Raw genomic sequence first — 16624 nt, forward strand, 5'->3', positions numbered from 1 at the left:
GTGGAAACTCAGGGGAAAACTTGTATTTACCAAACTCCCTTGAAGTTATATGGTTATGTGACTAAGCTCTGGATACTATTATGTGAAGAAAAAGTGATATATGGAACCTCAGGGTCGTGTTCTTAAGGGGAGGATGCTGGCCCTTCTTTTTCCTTTTCCCACTAGCTTTATCAAATATGTACATATTTTGGTCCATGGAAATGAAGAGAATTCTGCAATGATGACAGAGCCCCAGAGAAAGAGGAGCATGGGCCCTGAAAGAACAGGGCAGAACATTCATACTTCAATTTGGAAATACCTTGGAATTTTTATGGGTGAAAGAAACTTTAATCTTATTTAAGCCATTATTTTGAGTTTTCTCTTATATGTACCTGAACCTATATTCTAATCATATATTAAAGTGAACCTCCCTAATTACCCTCAATGTACAATGTAAAATACTGCAGCTTTGCAGCCAGAATAATCTAGGTTCTAATCATACCATTTCAACTGATACAATAAGTTCAGAAACTTTCAAGAGGCAACTTCGCCACCCTAAGCCTCAACTTCTGCATTTGTAAAATAGAAAAAAATATGGTATTCATATATATAAGAGGGATGAAATCTCTTCCTAACCAGGGCTTCCACCTGGGTCTTAAAAATAGAACTATCAGTCTTCTAAAAAGGGCTTTGTTTCATCCCATTATTCGCTCCTCAATATGGGAGAAGGAGTCATTATCAATTTGGTAATATTGGAGAAAGTGTCTCTACAGGCATAGTCTGTCTTCATTCATTCTCAAAGTAGTCTGTCCAAAAAATGCTTGAGCAATCAACTTAAGTGTAATCAATCTTTGCCAATGCAGAGAGTGGACTACAGATCTAGTTGTTCTACCTGTACCTGAGTACAAAGATTCAATCTTGGAGGAAAGAATTAGAAAACTACATTGTAGTCATAGATTCAAGATACATTTTTTTCAAGTCAGCTTTAACAATAATAACACTAATGTTTTTGATCCCCATCCAACTCTTGTATCTTTTTTTTTCAACTAATTCTGAATTCACAGCAGGATGTTAATGTGTGATGTCACCTCAAACTTTAACAATGAGATTTAAAAAAATAAAATTAAATAATGGATTTAAAGTACATGGGGCCAAATTCATGCTCAATAAATGACAATACCCTACACTATACCTTTAATTTACTCAAACTAACTGGTGGTAATAGCACCAACTTCCTTTCTGTAAATTACCTTTTACTATTTATGCTATTACAGTCATCCTAGGTTTTCTCTTTGCCTCCTTCACCTACCCCCCATTCTATCAGGCAGTCCCACACCATTGCCCATTTTCATGGGTCATGAGTATAAGTTCTTTGGCTTCTCTATTCCCTATGCTGTACTTCATTTACATCCCCATGACAATTCTGTAATTACCTATTTGTAGTTCTTAATCTCTTAACCTTTTTTTGCCTATCCCCCTTACCATCTCCCATCTGCCAGCCATGAAAACATTATCTGTATCTATGATTCTATTTTTGTTTTGTTTATTAATTTTTGTTTTTTAGAATCAGTTGTTGATAGATATGTATTTATTGCCATTTTATTGTTCATATTTTTATTTTATTATTTTCTTAAATAAGACCTTTTAACATTTCATATAATACTGATTTGGTGGTAGTTAACTTCTTTAGCTTTTCCTTGTCTGAGAAGCTCTTTATCTTCCTTTTAATTCTAAATTATATCTTTGGTAGGTAGAGTAATCTTGGTTGTAAGTCCTTGCTTTTCATAACTTTGAAGATTTCTTTCCCATACTTTCTAGCCTGTGAAGTTTCTTTTGAGAAATCAGTTGACAGTCTCAAGGGAGCTCCCTTGTAGGTAACTAACTGCTTTTCTCTTGTTGCTTTTCATATTTTCTTTTAACCTTTGGCATTTTAATTATGATGTGTCTTAGTGTGGGCCTCTTTCAGTTCTTCTTGTTTGGGACTTTCTGTCCTCTCTGGACATGTATGTCTATTTCTTTCACCAAGTTATAGAAGTTTGCTGTCATTATTTTTTGAAATTTCTTGCTTGTTGTCTTCCTCTTCCAGCACCACCATGATGCAAATGTTGGTACTCTTGAAGTTGACCCAGAAGCTCCTTACACTATCCTCATATTTTTGGATTCTTTTTTTCTTTTTACTATTCTAATAGCGGGTTGTTTTGTTTTGTTTTTTGCTTCGTTATGTTCCATCACTGATTTGATGATTTGATTCTCAGCTTCATCCACTCTACTGTTGGTTCCTTGTACATTGTTATTTATTTCAATTAGTGTATTATTTGTTTCCGATTGGATTTTTTATGATGTTGAAGTCCTCACTAAATTTCTTGAGCATCCATATAATTAGTGTTTTAAATTGTGCATCTGGTGGATTTCTTGTCTCTTTTTTGTTTAGCTTCTTTTCTGGAATTTTATTCTGTTCTTTTATTTGGGCCATGTTTGTGTGTCATCTCATTTTGGTAGCCTCCTTGTGTTTGGTTTTATGTATTAGGTAGAGCTGATGCATCTCCCAGGCTTAGTAGAGGGACCCAATGTAGTAGGTGTCCTATAGAGTCCAGTGGTACAACCTCCCCTCTTATCCACACTGGAAATGTAAGGTGCACCCACTGTATGGGCTCTGCACACCCTCCTGTTATAGTTGAGCCTTGATATCTGCTGGCAGGTCCAAGGTCAGTCACTGACTGTATTCTGTCTGAGGTCACACAGCATAAGCTACAATGCATCCGTAGATGGCTGCTATTTGTGCTGGGCATAGATGTGCTCAAGTGAGGCCAGGTTGTTAACCAAGGCTGACCTCTGCTAGTGCCAGGCCTGAGGAAACTTAATGAGAGCTACGTAGCTTGCTAAAACAAGATGCTGCTTGTTTGAGAGAATTTAGGAAAATCTGAAGCATAGGCCAATACAAGCCATTCATATGGAAAAGCCACTAGAAACAGTTTGAGTAAGCCAGAAACTTGGGTGGGGCCAGGTCTCAGGAAGTCATTAGGGTGGGGTGAACAGTGTCAGTCAGGCTGATGGAGTGTCAGGTATGGTGGTTGCCTGGTGGCTCTGTCGTTATGTTGGTGGGAAGGACTCAGAAAATGAGCAATGGCCTCTGCCAGCATTTCAGTCTGGGAGAAAGCTGTAACCCTAGCCTTTGCCCTGATGCCAGACAATCCAGTCCTCCCCATGTGTTTCTGATATCTTTCAATCTAATACTCCCACACTGGAGCTCAGAAGGAGTGAGTCTGAGTAAGTCCATATACAGACCCTTTAAGAGGAATTAGCTGGGATCCCAGCAGTTTCTGTCTTTTACAGCCTCAACCCCCACTGGTTTTCACAGTCAGAAATTATGGAGACTTACCTCCTGGCACTGGAACCCTGGATTGGGGAGCTTAGTGTAGGGCTGGGATCCCTTGCTCCCAAGATACCCCTCCCAATTTTTATATACTATATGCAATCGTGGAACCCTTGTCCATTCTGCATTTCTGCCTCTCCTACCAGTCTCGATGTGGTTTCTTCTTTAATTCTGTAGTTGTAAAACTTCCATTCAGCTCAATTTCTGATGGTTGTGAATGATAGTTGTTCTATAGTTTAGTGGCAATTTTGATGTGATTGTATGGGTAGGCAAGCCCTGTTTACCTATGCCTCCATGTTGACCAGAAGTCCAGTACCAACTTAACATTTTTGTGGAGATGATATGAAACAGCAGAATCAAAGCACTCAGAACCAAACCTTAAACATGAGTTAGTATTAAGTAAATATCAGGGTTAGGTCAAATTATTGGTTGTAAAACTGATCATTTTCTTCTTGAAACTGTAAACTAAATGCTTTGATGACAAAGTCCTCTCTCATTGTGGAAACTTAATATTAAGGTTTCTTACCAGTTCTTCACTAAATTGACCCTGCACATTACCTCAAATTCTCTACTTCTTCTTTCTTACAGCACTAATCTCTTTGACTTCAAAGCAATTAGTTTCCAAATCATGCTCCAATAAGGCACTAGAATTCCCATAGGTATTTCAGGAATCCCACAAAAAATGTAAAATATTGTCTATTATCTGAGTAGTACATGCCACTTTTTTGTTTTATGTAACAGAGCTCCAAGTAAAAATTTATTCTTTTAAAGTTACTGTTTAAAAAGTTTGAAAACTGCTAGCGAAAAACAGTGACTCCTAGAATATTCCTGTGAAAATGTAACTGTGCCACTCAGTTGAAATAACACTTAGTCTCTCATCTGACTTTTTAAAATTTTCTTATTCAAGTACAGTTTTCTGTTTTGTGCTCCCCACCTACCTCCCATTTCCACCCCTCACCTTAATTATTGTCCATGTGTCCTTTATACTTATTCATGTGAGTCCCTCCCCTTTTCCCCTATGATTCTCTCCCCTCTCCTCTCTGGACCTTGTCAGCCTGTTCCGTATTTAAGTGTCATTGGTCATATTTTGCTTGCTTGTTTGTTTTGTTGTTTAGATTCCTGTTAAAGGTGAGATCATATGGTATTTGTCTTTCACCGCCTGGCTTATTTCGCTCAACTTAATGTTCTCTAAGAATTTTCAATATTTTAACAAAAGTCACCAACTTTTGTTAAAATATTGAAAATTCTTAGAGCTAACTCAGAGACTTAATACCATTCACAATATATTTTTAAAGAAAACAAGCATGAAAAATGATCCTCATTAGCTAACATTCACAATTGTATAAGTTTCCACCATATGGATGAGAGAGTATACAGTTTGTTTTTATTTTTTACACTTCAGTTAACTTTCTTCTGACTCTGAAGTAGACGTTTGTCACTTTTATGGCCATGTAGCATACAAAAATCCTTCCTCTTTTTGCAGAATCTTGATTTTAGGAGTCTTCTTCTCACTTAAAAAATGAAAATTCTAGGTACTTCCTTTCCCAGGTTACTTTAAATTTTTATTGTGTTGGTGCACATATGTGCCCTGAGTGACAAACCAGTGCCAGGAAGAATTGGGGATATCCCAGACTTCATTCTGATGATGAGTAATGGTAGAGATAGCAGTGGCAGAGGTTCTAAAGGCAGTGACATTAGTGTCCAGTGCTACTGGTGTAGAAAGTAAAAGTTGCAGTAACACAAGTGCCCAAGAATCACAATATTGAATTTCCAATACTAGTCCTGCAGTTTAAATTTGAACATTATTTCTGGCTGTGTATCCTCTGAAGATGTTCTGAAATTTACTAGTTTACAGCATTTCTGGAAAGATAATTCTGTGAACTAGGTACATTTCCTTTCTGCAGCTATTAACCAGATTCAGTTGCTTATACTTCCAACAACAATAGCCTTGATAGAAAGTAATTTATAATTTTAACTATAGTTGGAGCAATTATTTATGAACACATACCACACTAGTGACTCTCAAGTGAAAACAAATATGTAATTACTTGCATACCCATTTGATATACCCTTATTTAGCCTATGAACCACCCTATATTCTAACTTCTTAATTACTACACAACCTGAGAGATTATTACAATCTATTCCCTTTCTCCAATTACTTTATTGCTAGGTGATAAGAGAGTAATATGATTGAACTAATATAATTAAAATTTGAAAGACAAATAATACAGTGGTTTGGAATTAATTTGAACCCAAAGAGGACAGTAAATTGATGACAGGATAAAAGCAAGTAGAGCAATAGTCCTGGTTGTAAGTGAGGTTACAAAAACTCTGTAAAACAGGTTAAATTCATTTCTAGGAGGCTGAGCCCAAAGAATGAAGCAACAGATTGCCATTGCATATCTCCTTATCCTCATGGATTCACTATGGTATGCATAAGATGTAGACCAAAACATAGCTTCCTCTCTACTGCACAATGAAGCCAATGACACCTAGAGCATACCAGAAATATGTCAAAGGGAATAGAGCTACTGAATGTATTTAAGTAAAAATAAAAGTGAACTTATTAGCTCAGTTTTTAAAGATTTTATTTATTTATCTTTAGAAGGAAAGGGAAGGAGAGAGGGAGAGAAACATCAATGTATGGTTGCCTCTCGTGAGTCCCCTGCTGGGAACTGGCCTGCAACCCAGGCATGTGCCCTGACTGGGAATCAAACCACGATCCTTTGGTTCGCAGGCCCACACTCAATCCACTGAGCTATGCTAGCCAGGGCTAGCTCAGTTTTTTTATTTTTTTATTTATTTTATAAAGATGTTATTTATTTATCTCTAGAGGGGAAGGGAAGGAGAGAGGGAGAGAAACATCAATGTATGGTTGCCTTTCATGAGTCCCCTGCTGGGAACTGGCCTGCAACCCAGGCATGTGCCCTGACTGGGAATTGAACTGTGATCTTCTGGTTCGCAGGCCCGCACTCAATCCACTGAGCTACACCAGCCAGGGCTAGCTCAGTTTTTTAAAAAGATTAGGTTAATAGTGAATGAGGGATAAGGGAATGGTAAAAGCCATGAGAATGGTACACAAGTGACTGAGTTTGGGAAACACCTCTCTATAGAATCTAAAATGTTGCCCCTCTAGGACAGTAACTTGTCAAAAGGGTATTGGCAAAGCTAGATCGGAAGACCATAAATGACTCCTGACCACATTCTAAAATCTATTAGTAGTCAGTCTGGACTCTGAGAGCTTTGGAAATATCAGTCAGAGTCTTTTACATGTTATATACTTATTGTTTACTGTTTCAGGCACAGGTAGTAATTTATTTAGAAATGTTGATAACAGTCACCTGTTGGAGTTTTGGTTGCCCACGCCCACAATGCCTTCTGCCCATTCAGACTCTCCCTGTTAAGCCACAGCTAATTGAGGTTTTTTGAATTAGTGTGTCACTACAGAAGTTAACTATGGAGGCAATGGCTGAAGTTCATGCTCATTGAGAGGCTGACATGTCCGTTCTATGGCAGATATAAACTGAATAAAAGATGATCCCAAGATGTGGAGAGAAAAATATAGAGCTGAAAGACTCAAATGATCAAAGGAAAAGTCGTATGGCCTCTGACAGATAAGAAAGAACATCAGTTCTTGACTTCTCCCAAGAACATCCAAAACTTGATCAGACTCCATTTTTGTCTTTGGACTAACAGGACAGGTGCATTTATAAAATGCCCATCCACTCACACCCCTCACACATGTACTTTTTGTTTTTCTCAAGATACATTGAATGGGTTTTAATTTCTTGAAACCCAGAGTCCCAACTAGAAAACAAATCAAAAGGTATTAAGTGCAATAGAGACATGGGGTAAATAAGAGGCATCAAGGAAGGAATAAAGAAAGAAAGTAGAAGGCCATTTGGTCATTGAGTTACTGTAAAGGTACTCAGAAGAGATAAAGGTGTTTTTTTTTAAATGAGCCTTCGAAGTCTCTTTTTCTTGACTTGTCTCATATTCTCCAGCAACCCAATCATTTGTATCATTGTATCAAACTTGTGTTCCCATATGAAGATTTTTCTTTCAACCCATGTAACAAAAGTCATTTGTATGAATTTCAGAAGATGAACTTTTATTTCCTTTTTTCAAAATTCTTTTTGTTCATATTCCTCCTCCTCCTTCTCCCACTGCTACCCAAGACACACCCACACACATAGTCTGGCATAAGTTAACAGTTGACATACATCCAATTGTTTGACTTAATGAAAATCAAATTACTACATATGTGTATTTGAAAACAGCAATTATTTGCTTGAACTTCCTTTAGGTACATGTTTTTATGTTTCAATTCTAATTAATAAAAAAAGATATTTTAACACAGTCTTTTAAAGTGGCATACCCACCTATGCCTGTGTAATAGTCATGATGCAATTCAAGTACTAAGCCTCTTATTCTTGGCATTGTTGGCTGCTTTTTACATCTTTCTTCTAACAAGAATAATCGATAATTTTAGAATCGATTGACCTTCCTATGAACCTCCTGGGAGGATGCCCATCAGTTCTTTCCATTCTGTCTGGATTAAAAGAATAGCAATAACAGTTTACAAAGCATATTCACATTTACTATAGGGGACTCCAGTTCAAAATAAGTATACATGGGGCTTTCCTTAGGAGAGTACAGGTAACAAAGTATGTAAGCAATTACAAGATATTGTGCTGAGAACTAGTTTGGAAACTATGGCTTAACATATCTTAACTAACTAAATCTTGTGGGTTTATCTAACTGTATTCACTCAACAAATACATCTCTAATACTTACAGTGTTGTGCATGCACATATGCCTACACATTGAATACTTTTCCTGAAATGATAACCAACTCCACAATCCAAGGTAGGTTGGAAGCCAGATAGAATGGAATACGTAAGAAGAAAGTTTCCAAAAAAGATTCAGCTGGTTATGGTGAAGGGAGTGGCATTGTCCAAGATTTAATGGATCCAAAATTAACATGTCTTTTTTGTAAAAAGGATGGCTGCCACAGGAACACAGAAGGGAAAGTTGGCTGTTTTCTTTGTATTTTCTGGATGATTTTCTTTTCAGTGTCACTCCCGGCAGAAAACATATTCAGTGTAAGAGGTCCAGATCTTGTCATCTGTTTGGTCATGGGTGATAGTGCAGGTGCCAGAGGAGTTGCATGCAACCATGTGAAAGCCAGCATCAGCTAATTTATCAAAGGCTTGTTCCAGAAAGGTAAATTTGAGGTAATAGCGAGAAGTGTACCTCTCAGGAGGACGGTCAGGGTCTCTGCTCTCATTTAGAGTATCTCCAAATACTTCTTTGGCCAATGAAGTCTTACCACACACCATGATTCGGGCCACACGACGGAATTTGGCATCTGCTTGGCTATCCCTACCCAGAGTATAGGAGCCTCGATAGCCAATAGTGATGAAACCTGCCTTCTTGAGGTCAGAACCAGTGTTTACTGTCAGAGCTGGGGAGTTATCAGGGCCACTAACTTGGATGTTATTATTTGAAGAGATATTACATGTGAGGTCAATGTTGGTGGAAAGCTCTTCTACATCACTTTGGCATAAATCATTGCCAAATGACTTGACCTTGTTGATTTTAGGAGCCAACATCTTCACTAACTCTGGTAGCTTGAAGTATTCTGCTTCTCTCTGGAGCCGGCCACACTCTGGAAAGTAGTCAGGAAGCACTAGTTTCCGGTCTCTCATGTAGTCTAGCACATAACGAAAGAGGAAACCATCTCTGTCTACAAAGAATCTCCCTTTGTTGTCCTGGGTTAGGGAGCAAGGATTATTTTCACTGAACATTTCCCAGAGCAGGGAGCCAGGAACACTAACTAAAGTAACATAGCGAGTGATGTACATCTGACCACCCACGTTGAGTTCAATAATCTCGGGAAAGTGACTGAAATCCTCCCTTAGTTTAGTACAGCTTGCTTTCTCAGGCATGGCCATATTGATCTGCAGAAGCAAAAGATATTGGTTCTAAGTAAAGGTTTACAGTATGGTGATTCTACTTATAGACAATTTTTTTGCACTCATAAATACTACATACCAAGGAAATTAAGCAAACCATAAACTTTTGCAAATCAACTATTTTTAACTTGTAAATGGCAGGATAGAAAAATCATACATAATTTGGCTTTGCAATTATATTTTAATGTCCTTCTGAATGTTGGGTGAATCAAATACTCACAATGCTCAATTCATGGCATGTTATCACAGTCCATGCAAGGCCCTCTTTTCTTGTGGTGTTTGTTTTTTTGTTTTGGTTATTCTATTTTACTTCCTGTCCCTGGTCCCACCATAGGCTGTCATTCTGATAAATTTAGTATGCATCTTTCTGTGTATATGTATTCTTTAAAAAATTTTTAAAGATTTTATTCATTTATCTTTAGAGGGGAAGGGAAGGAGAGAAGGAGAGAAATATCAGTGTATGGTTGCCTCTTGTGCGTCCCCCACTGAGAACGGACCTACAACCCAGGCATGTGCCCTGACTGGGAATCGAACCATGATCCCTTAGTTCGCAGGCCCACACTCAATCCACTGAGCTACACCAGCCAGGGTTGTATATATATTCTTGAAAAATTAATTTTATTGTTTTAAATGGATGTATATGCTATTGTTTTATATACTTCAGTCTTCATTTTTACATATTTATACATTTTTCACTCTCACCACTATATTGTTCGAATTTCTTCATGTTTCTATGTGTATACCTAATCTCCTCCTTCTAGTTGTGATATAATACCTTGTGGTATGCACTTAATATGTTTTACTATCAGTGACTGACACTCAGATTGCCTCTAACCCCCTGCTCCAATTTATGCTCCTGTTTATGTTTTCTATAAACCTCTGAGAGTACATCTTTAGTCTATATATGCAGCAATGATATTTCTGAGTCACACTGTATGCATATACCTAATTTGACTAAGTACTGACATATTGCTCTCAAAAATGTCCCTTGTCTGCATTCCTAATTAATCCTAAAATCCCCACCATAATTTGGTATTACCTAGATTTCTAAATTTTTGCTACTCTACTGGGTATAAATTGATACCTCATTGAAGTATGAGAACATTAGTTATAAAATAAAAAATAGGCAACTATTTTAAGACCATAACTTAGTACTTTCTCACTGTCTACTGTTTCCAATATAAAACATGGTGTGCTCATCACCTTTCTTTGCTCCCCATTCTTCTTTATCTGTATATAAGTCAACATTATTGTCTATATTAGACTTTGCTAAACCTCTTCCTACCTCATGCTCCATTCCAATTTCATCTGTTACCAGCTTCTCTTTCTCAAACCATCCTAAACTGTGACTGTGCAAGCCTCAGAACTGTGTTTTTTTGTTGTCTAATTTCTCCCTCATAGAAATCATCCTCTTAAGCTTTTCCAACTATTACATTTACATATGTGGTTACTGAATGCTAGCCTACTCCTAAACTTCAGTTTGCTGTTGGCAATTACTTGCTGAGTATGCCAGCAGTAGCTTGAATTCAGCACTTTCCAAAACATGTGCATATAAGAGAAAGTGTTTTGTAAAATCCGAGTTACTATAATCATTTTGCCTTTATATTTACAGCATAAAGAGGTCACATTTTATGACTTTTTCCTGTCAGTAATATCACAATTTTTCCAGTTGTTCAACTTGGAGATTTGGAAACTTCAGAGTCATCTTACTGACCTATTTATCTACTTTAAGTGTATTCCTCACTAACATAGAAGTTATTCCTTTATGATGTCTCCTGCATACGCATTATTAAAACTGCCACTTCTGTTCTTCACTCTGCCTTAATTGACCTGAACATCTAAATGGATATGTCCATCTATAACTGAGATACAACCACATATGCCCTACACCCTGCCCCAACCTCCAAAAAATATCCTATATTCTATTACCATATCAATTGTTATCATAACCTTCTTCTCTGTTTAAAAATTGTCAGTGACTCTATTTTGCCTAAAGATCAAATCTAAAACCTTTCCTGTTGAACTCAAACTTATCTAAAACTAGTTCTTTTCTCTCTTTAATGATAAGAATACACTACATAGGACATATTATGTGACAGGCATTGTTCTTAGCCAGAAAGTGGGTACAAACATTATCCTCATTTGCCAATGAAAAAAACAATAGCTTGCCCAATGTGAAACCAATAAATGTCTGAAGTGTTATTCAAACTCCAGCAGTGGGACTCTGATGTCCATGTTTTTAATTGATTTTATCTTCCAAGACTTCTTTATGTATACAAAAATGGTGTAGGTATTATTGCTTGCCCATGATATGTTGCCTTTGCCCACACCTTTCTCCTTCTGGAAAGTGTTATTCCATTTCCTTGACATCAAGGACCAAATTCAAGTCTAAATAAAATTAACCTCCCCCTCCTATAGAAATAGATCTGCATAAAAATCTTTTTCTTGAAAATTTCATTTTAATTTTTACTCTTTGGTTTTCTATTCTTTTTCATATCGTAACAGTAGTATGGTAAAATAATAACAGTAACTAACATTTGTGAAGCATATATGTGACAATTTTTTTGGATCTCTTTTAATGTGATGACTCAGTTAATATTTCTAACAATCCAGTTAAGTAAATACTATTGCAATCCTCATTTCTCAAAGGAATAAGCAGATGCACAGTTCATTATAATCCCTCATACAAATTAGTGTTTTTAGTTTCCACTTACTAATCTACCCTTCACACTATAACTAGAATTACCTTTCTCAAATGTAAAACTGATTATAGCCTTGCATAAACGCTGTCAAAGGTTTCTCAAAGTCTAGAAACTGAAGTTCAAACATATTAAATAAAATATATGAAAAGTTCCATACTGGTCTTTGCCTTGTTGTTGGGTTTTCTTCCAACTATCTTTTCTGTTGGTACCCCCAAAGTGACTATACACTTTAGCTACTGAATCTAAACCTAGTGCACCAGACTCATCCACTTTTTCATATCTACATTGCTTTAACTTAGGATTCTTTCTTCCCAAAATGTGCTCTTTTACTCTTTGTATCCAAACCTCCCCGTGGTTTCTTGGTAAATACTAAACATAGTGGTTTAGGAAGGTCTGAGTTTGAATCCCACCTCTGCCATTTATTAGCTGGGTAACTTTGGACAAATTACTTATTCTCTATGAGCCTCAGTTTTCTTATCCAGAAAATGGATATAACAAAAAGATTCATAGGATGTGAAGGAAATTATATATAATGTATATAATGCACTTCACACGATGCCTATTATATAGTAAGAGCTTAATGGATATTTGGTTATATCAACTTCCTTAGCTTATCTTGGGACAGTCATTGAAAGATTGTAATCCACTTGACTGCAGTGCTAGAAGTCTTATAGTGATCCATTAAGATTCTGATAAAATAAAACATCCTTTTGAACTGCCACCTTGATCCTTCATATTCTTTATTTTTGCTTCAGATTAGAAATATATCTTAGAGCATTTATAATATAACACACCATAGTTATTTATATGTTTGTCCCAAAGAACCTCTGAGATATATAGTAATCTTGACCTAAAAATCTCTGGAACCTAGCAAGTAGTAAACTTATAGTCAGCAGTTAGTGAATGATGAGTAAATCACCAACAAACAAATGTGATATAAATTTCATTACTTTCATAATTCCACATTATATAAGTAGAAATATATTTATAGAAATTCATTTTGAATACAAGTATGAGTATATAAACAAGAAATATGGATATGTTACATTTTGAAGATTTCTGAATGCAAAAAAAATTGTTATATATTCTCTCTAACAACAATAAGGTCAAAGATAGTTGTCCTCCATTGTATGAAAATATCATTTTATAACACAATTAAGCAGGTGAAAAATAGAAGTGTAATGTTTATACCTTGCGGTTTCAGGTTTTTCTTTCTTGATGTTTTAGAGTTACTTCATTTGTTCAAGTCAACTGATGGTTTAAAATCCTATGACCCGGCGTCACATTCAGCTTGAGAGGTGAAAGTGGGTAGTCTATTTTGGCTCTCACATTAGAATAGGAGTTTTAGTTAAATCCTAAAGACAGAACCTTTATTTCTGTAGGAAGAAGTCAAAAGGGGAAAATTTAGGACTAGAACTGCAGTAGATCCTCAACTGCCACATGTCCCCATGGTACAACCACAACCATATTTGAAAACATAAATAGAAATTTTACTCTGAAAATAATTAATAAAACTACTCCTGATAACTAGGAATTTCAAGTTATTTTTAAAAAATAAAAATAGGAGTAGTTTTCCCAATAATGAAAAATAAAGTCAGGAAGGACATTTCCCAAACAGGAACATTTATTTGTAATGTAAAATTATCTTTTGCATATAAAATTCTTTAGATATCCTCCCTTCCTCCCTTCCCCCCTTCCCCATGCCAGAGTTTCCTGTTCGGATAGCTGGCTCAAGAGGAAGCAAAAAAGAAGTCTTTAATCTAACCATTTCTCAATTTTTTAATTGCTTGTTTGGGACATAACATTTTAACATCTCTTTTTTTTTCCTTCTGCATATAAACCTCAAGCTGATAAGGGCTTGTGGTTACCTGCACTAGGAAATCATAGAAATAAAAGTCTCTGCAAGAAGGAAGTTAAAAGAGACAATGTGAAATGTAAATAGTTTAAATCAGAGGATACAGTGTTCAACCCAGCTGTATGTTGGTTGCAAGCCCGAAAGAGCTGAACTTGACATTTCAATGTTTCAAAGGCACTAGAGAAAGTAGCTCGTGCATCACTTGCTTTCTTTAGTCAGAGAATCCTGCAACCAAGATATAGTGTTTTTAGAAGAAGAACAAAGTCAAACATCAAAAACCCCTGATGTATACCTGAAAATGATATGGAAGCATTTTCTAAGGAAATCAGTCAGTTTATAAATGATAAATCTCCTATTTTATTAAACCTGGTGTCTTCGTGTCCTAATATTTCCTCTCTTCTCTCTTCCTCTCCTTCACAATCCTTCTTCTTTTTGGCCAGTCTGTCTTAAAAATACACTCACTTATAAAAATGAACACATCGATATGATTTTGAAATGTGGTTCCCACTTTTTATGTTGTTCCATTTCAAAGAGATTCAAGAAAGTAAAGTAGGTAACAGCTGGACTGGAAGTGTAAGCAAAAGGAAAAAGCAAGTTTAAATAAGAATTAAGAAATAGTTTTATTGTCATACTTAAAGGAGGAACCCCTCAGCAGCATTCCAAGCCCTTACTAGTAACTTGGATCTATTGCTTTTCCTCTGCTCAAAAAAAAAACAAAACACCAAAAAACAACAACAACAACAAAAACAATGCTAGTACAGAGATGCTTTAAAAATTCAAATAAAAAAATAAGCAAATGAAAGATGCTCTGAATTTTCAGAATTCCCTTTTAGGGAAGAAACTTGCCTGTTTTTGGATCTCTAGGCAGGTTTCACATGCAGTCCTCTCTCAGTACACAGAAAGAACACACAGAGACATGAGTATCCCCAGCTCAAATGCAGAAACTCCTGAATTCCAGAAGCAGTGAACTGGAAATGAAAGATAAGGGGACCAATGGAGTACTTACCTTGAATCTCCAGCCACTAGAATATTACCAAACACAGTCTCAACCTCTTTCTGCCTCGCTGCAGGCTTGGCTCAGCTTATGTAGTGCCTTCCTGCTCTCTTCCCTCTCCTTTGCTGTGCGCTTTGGTGCTCAGTCTAGGTTTCTTCTTTTAATACTAGGAAGCCTTTAGGCCCTCCCCTCCTGCTATGACATACTTGGCTCCCTCCCCAGACAGCCTCCCAGATGAAAAACGCAAGCTTTCTACTCTGCAGTTTCAGGAAGAAGCAACATCCAGAAAGGGAAAAAAATGGTGGTGGTGATATTAATAAAAGAATAAGATTTCGGGATAAGAGGAAATTTTTCTGATATTTTGGTGATTCAAAATGATCACATAAACATTTAGCAGTTGTGAACCGAGTGTGTGCTTTTTTTAAATTAAAGAATTGGTTGAATTCTCAACATGGATGCATCAGATCTGTTTACTTTAATAATGTTATTGCAATAAACATTCAAATGATCTCCATAGTTTAAATAAATCATTTACTAATCACTTCTTTTGTATCAGATACTGTATTAAATGTTGAGGATAAAGAAATAAATTAGTCACATAGGCCTTATATTTTAGTCCAGGAGAAAGATGTGTGAACAAATTCAATACAAGTTAGTGTTATGGAAGAAATATGTACATGGCGCTGTAATACAAAGAAAATACCGCTAGGTTATCTAGGTGGTTCCAAAGACTTCATGGAAGAGACATCCACACTAAGTTTTATCAGATGGATAAGAATTAGTAGGAAACCCATTCCAGGCAGAAAGAATAGTGTTAGCAAAATAGGTTGAAAGAGTATGTCATGTATTAACAGCCATGTTTTTTAAATGTTGGAATAAGGAGAGTCAGGCTTTTATAATTCCAAACTCTAAACTAATTTTCTTCAGATTATCTATGCAATTCAAGTAGAGAATAAACAAATTATTTAATATGGGTAACTAACCTAATGATTGTATTTCATAAGCAATTTCTCTCTTTTACCTCAAGTCAATTCACTGAATTAAAATGTGGATTTTTCAAAAAGGAATTGTAAATGTTGTAATGTCCATGTTTCTCTGAACCTTGTACATATACAGACTTAATGCAATCCTCATCAAAACCCCAACGACAGTTTTTTTAAGAAATAGAACAAAAAAATCATCAGATTTGTATGGAACCACAAAAGACCTCAAAAGCCAAAGCAATTCTAAGAAAAACTAACAAAGCCAGCAGAACCATACTCCTTGACTTCAAATTATGCTACAAAACAGCATTGTATTTGCATAAAACCAAACATACAGACCAATGAAACAGAATTGCGAATCCAGAAATAAACTCACATGCAATTGAGCAAATAATTTTCAACAAAGGAGCCAAAAACATACAATGGAGAAAAGAAAGCCTCTTCAATAAGTGGTGCTGGGAAAATTAGAAAGCCACATGGAAAAGAATGAAACTAGACTGCTCTTTGACATCATATACAAAAAAATTGGATAAAATGGATCAAACACCTGAAACAATAAATTACATAGAAGAAAACACTAAGTATTATACTGTGCACCTTGGTATTAGACAATACTTTATGAATTTGATGTCAAATGCAAAGGTAGCAAAAGAAAAATTCAAAGGGATTATATCAAACTAAACAGATTCTGCACAGCAAAAGAATCTGCCAATAAAACAAAAAGACAACCAACTGAATAAGAGGAGATATTTGCAAA

General features: G+C 36.1%; 1 protein-coding gene across 1 annotated transcript; it reads right to left on the minus strand.

Annotated features, from left to right (window-relative positions):
- Nucleotides 1-7123: 7123 nt before the first annotated feature.
- On the minus strand, nt 7124-15006 carry LOC118982745 (BTB/POZ domain-containing protein KCTD12-like). Its single transcript, XM_037039923.1, has 3 exons — nt 14897-15006; nt 13227-13411; nt 7124-9318 (listed from the first exon to the last, which is right to left on the minus strand). The coding sequence occupies exon 3, from the start codon at nt 9310-9312 to the stop codon at nt 8434-8436; it is 879 nt and encodes a 292-aa protein (XP_036895818.1). The 5' UTR covers nt 9313-9318; nt 13227-13411; nt 14897-15006; the 3' UTR covers nt 7124-8433.
- Between the last annotated feature and the right edge of the window lie 1618 nt (nt 15007-16624).

Source organism: Sturnira hondurensis, unplaced genomic scaffold (genome assembly GCF_014824575.4).
Source record: "Sturnira hondurensis isolate 20B ecotype Veracruz unplaced genomic scaffold, ASM1482457v3 Scaffold0025839, whole genome shotgun sequence".
In the NCBI taxonomy this organism is placed as follows: domain Eukaryota; kingdom Metazoa; phylum Chordata; class Mammalia; order Chiroptera; family Phyllostomidae; genus Sturnira; species Sturnira hondurensis.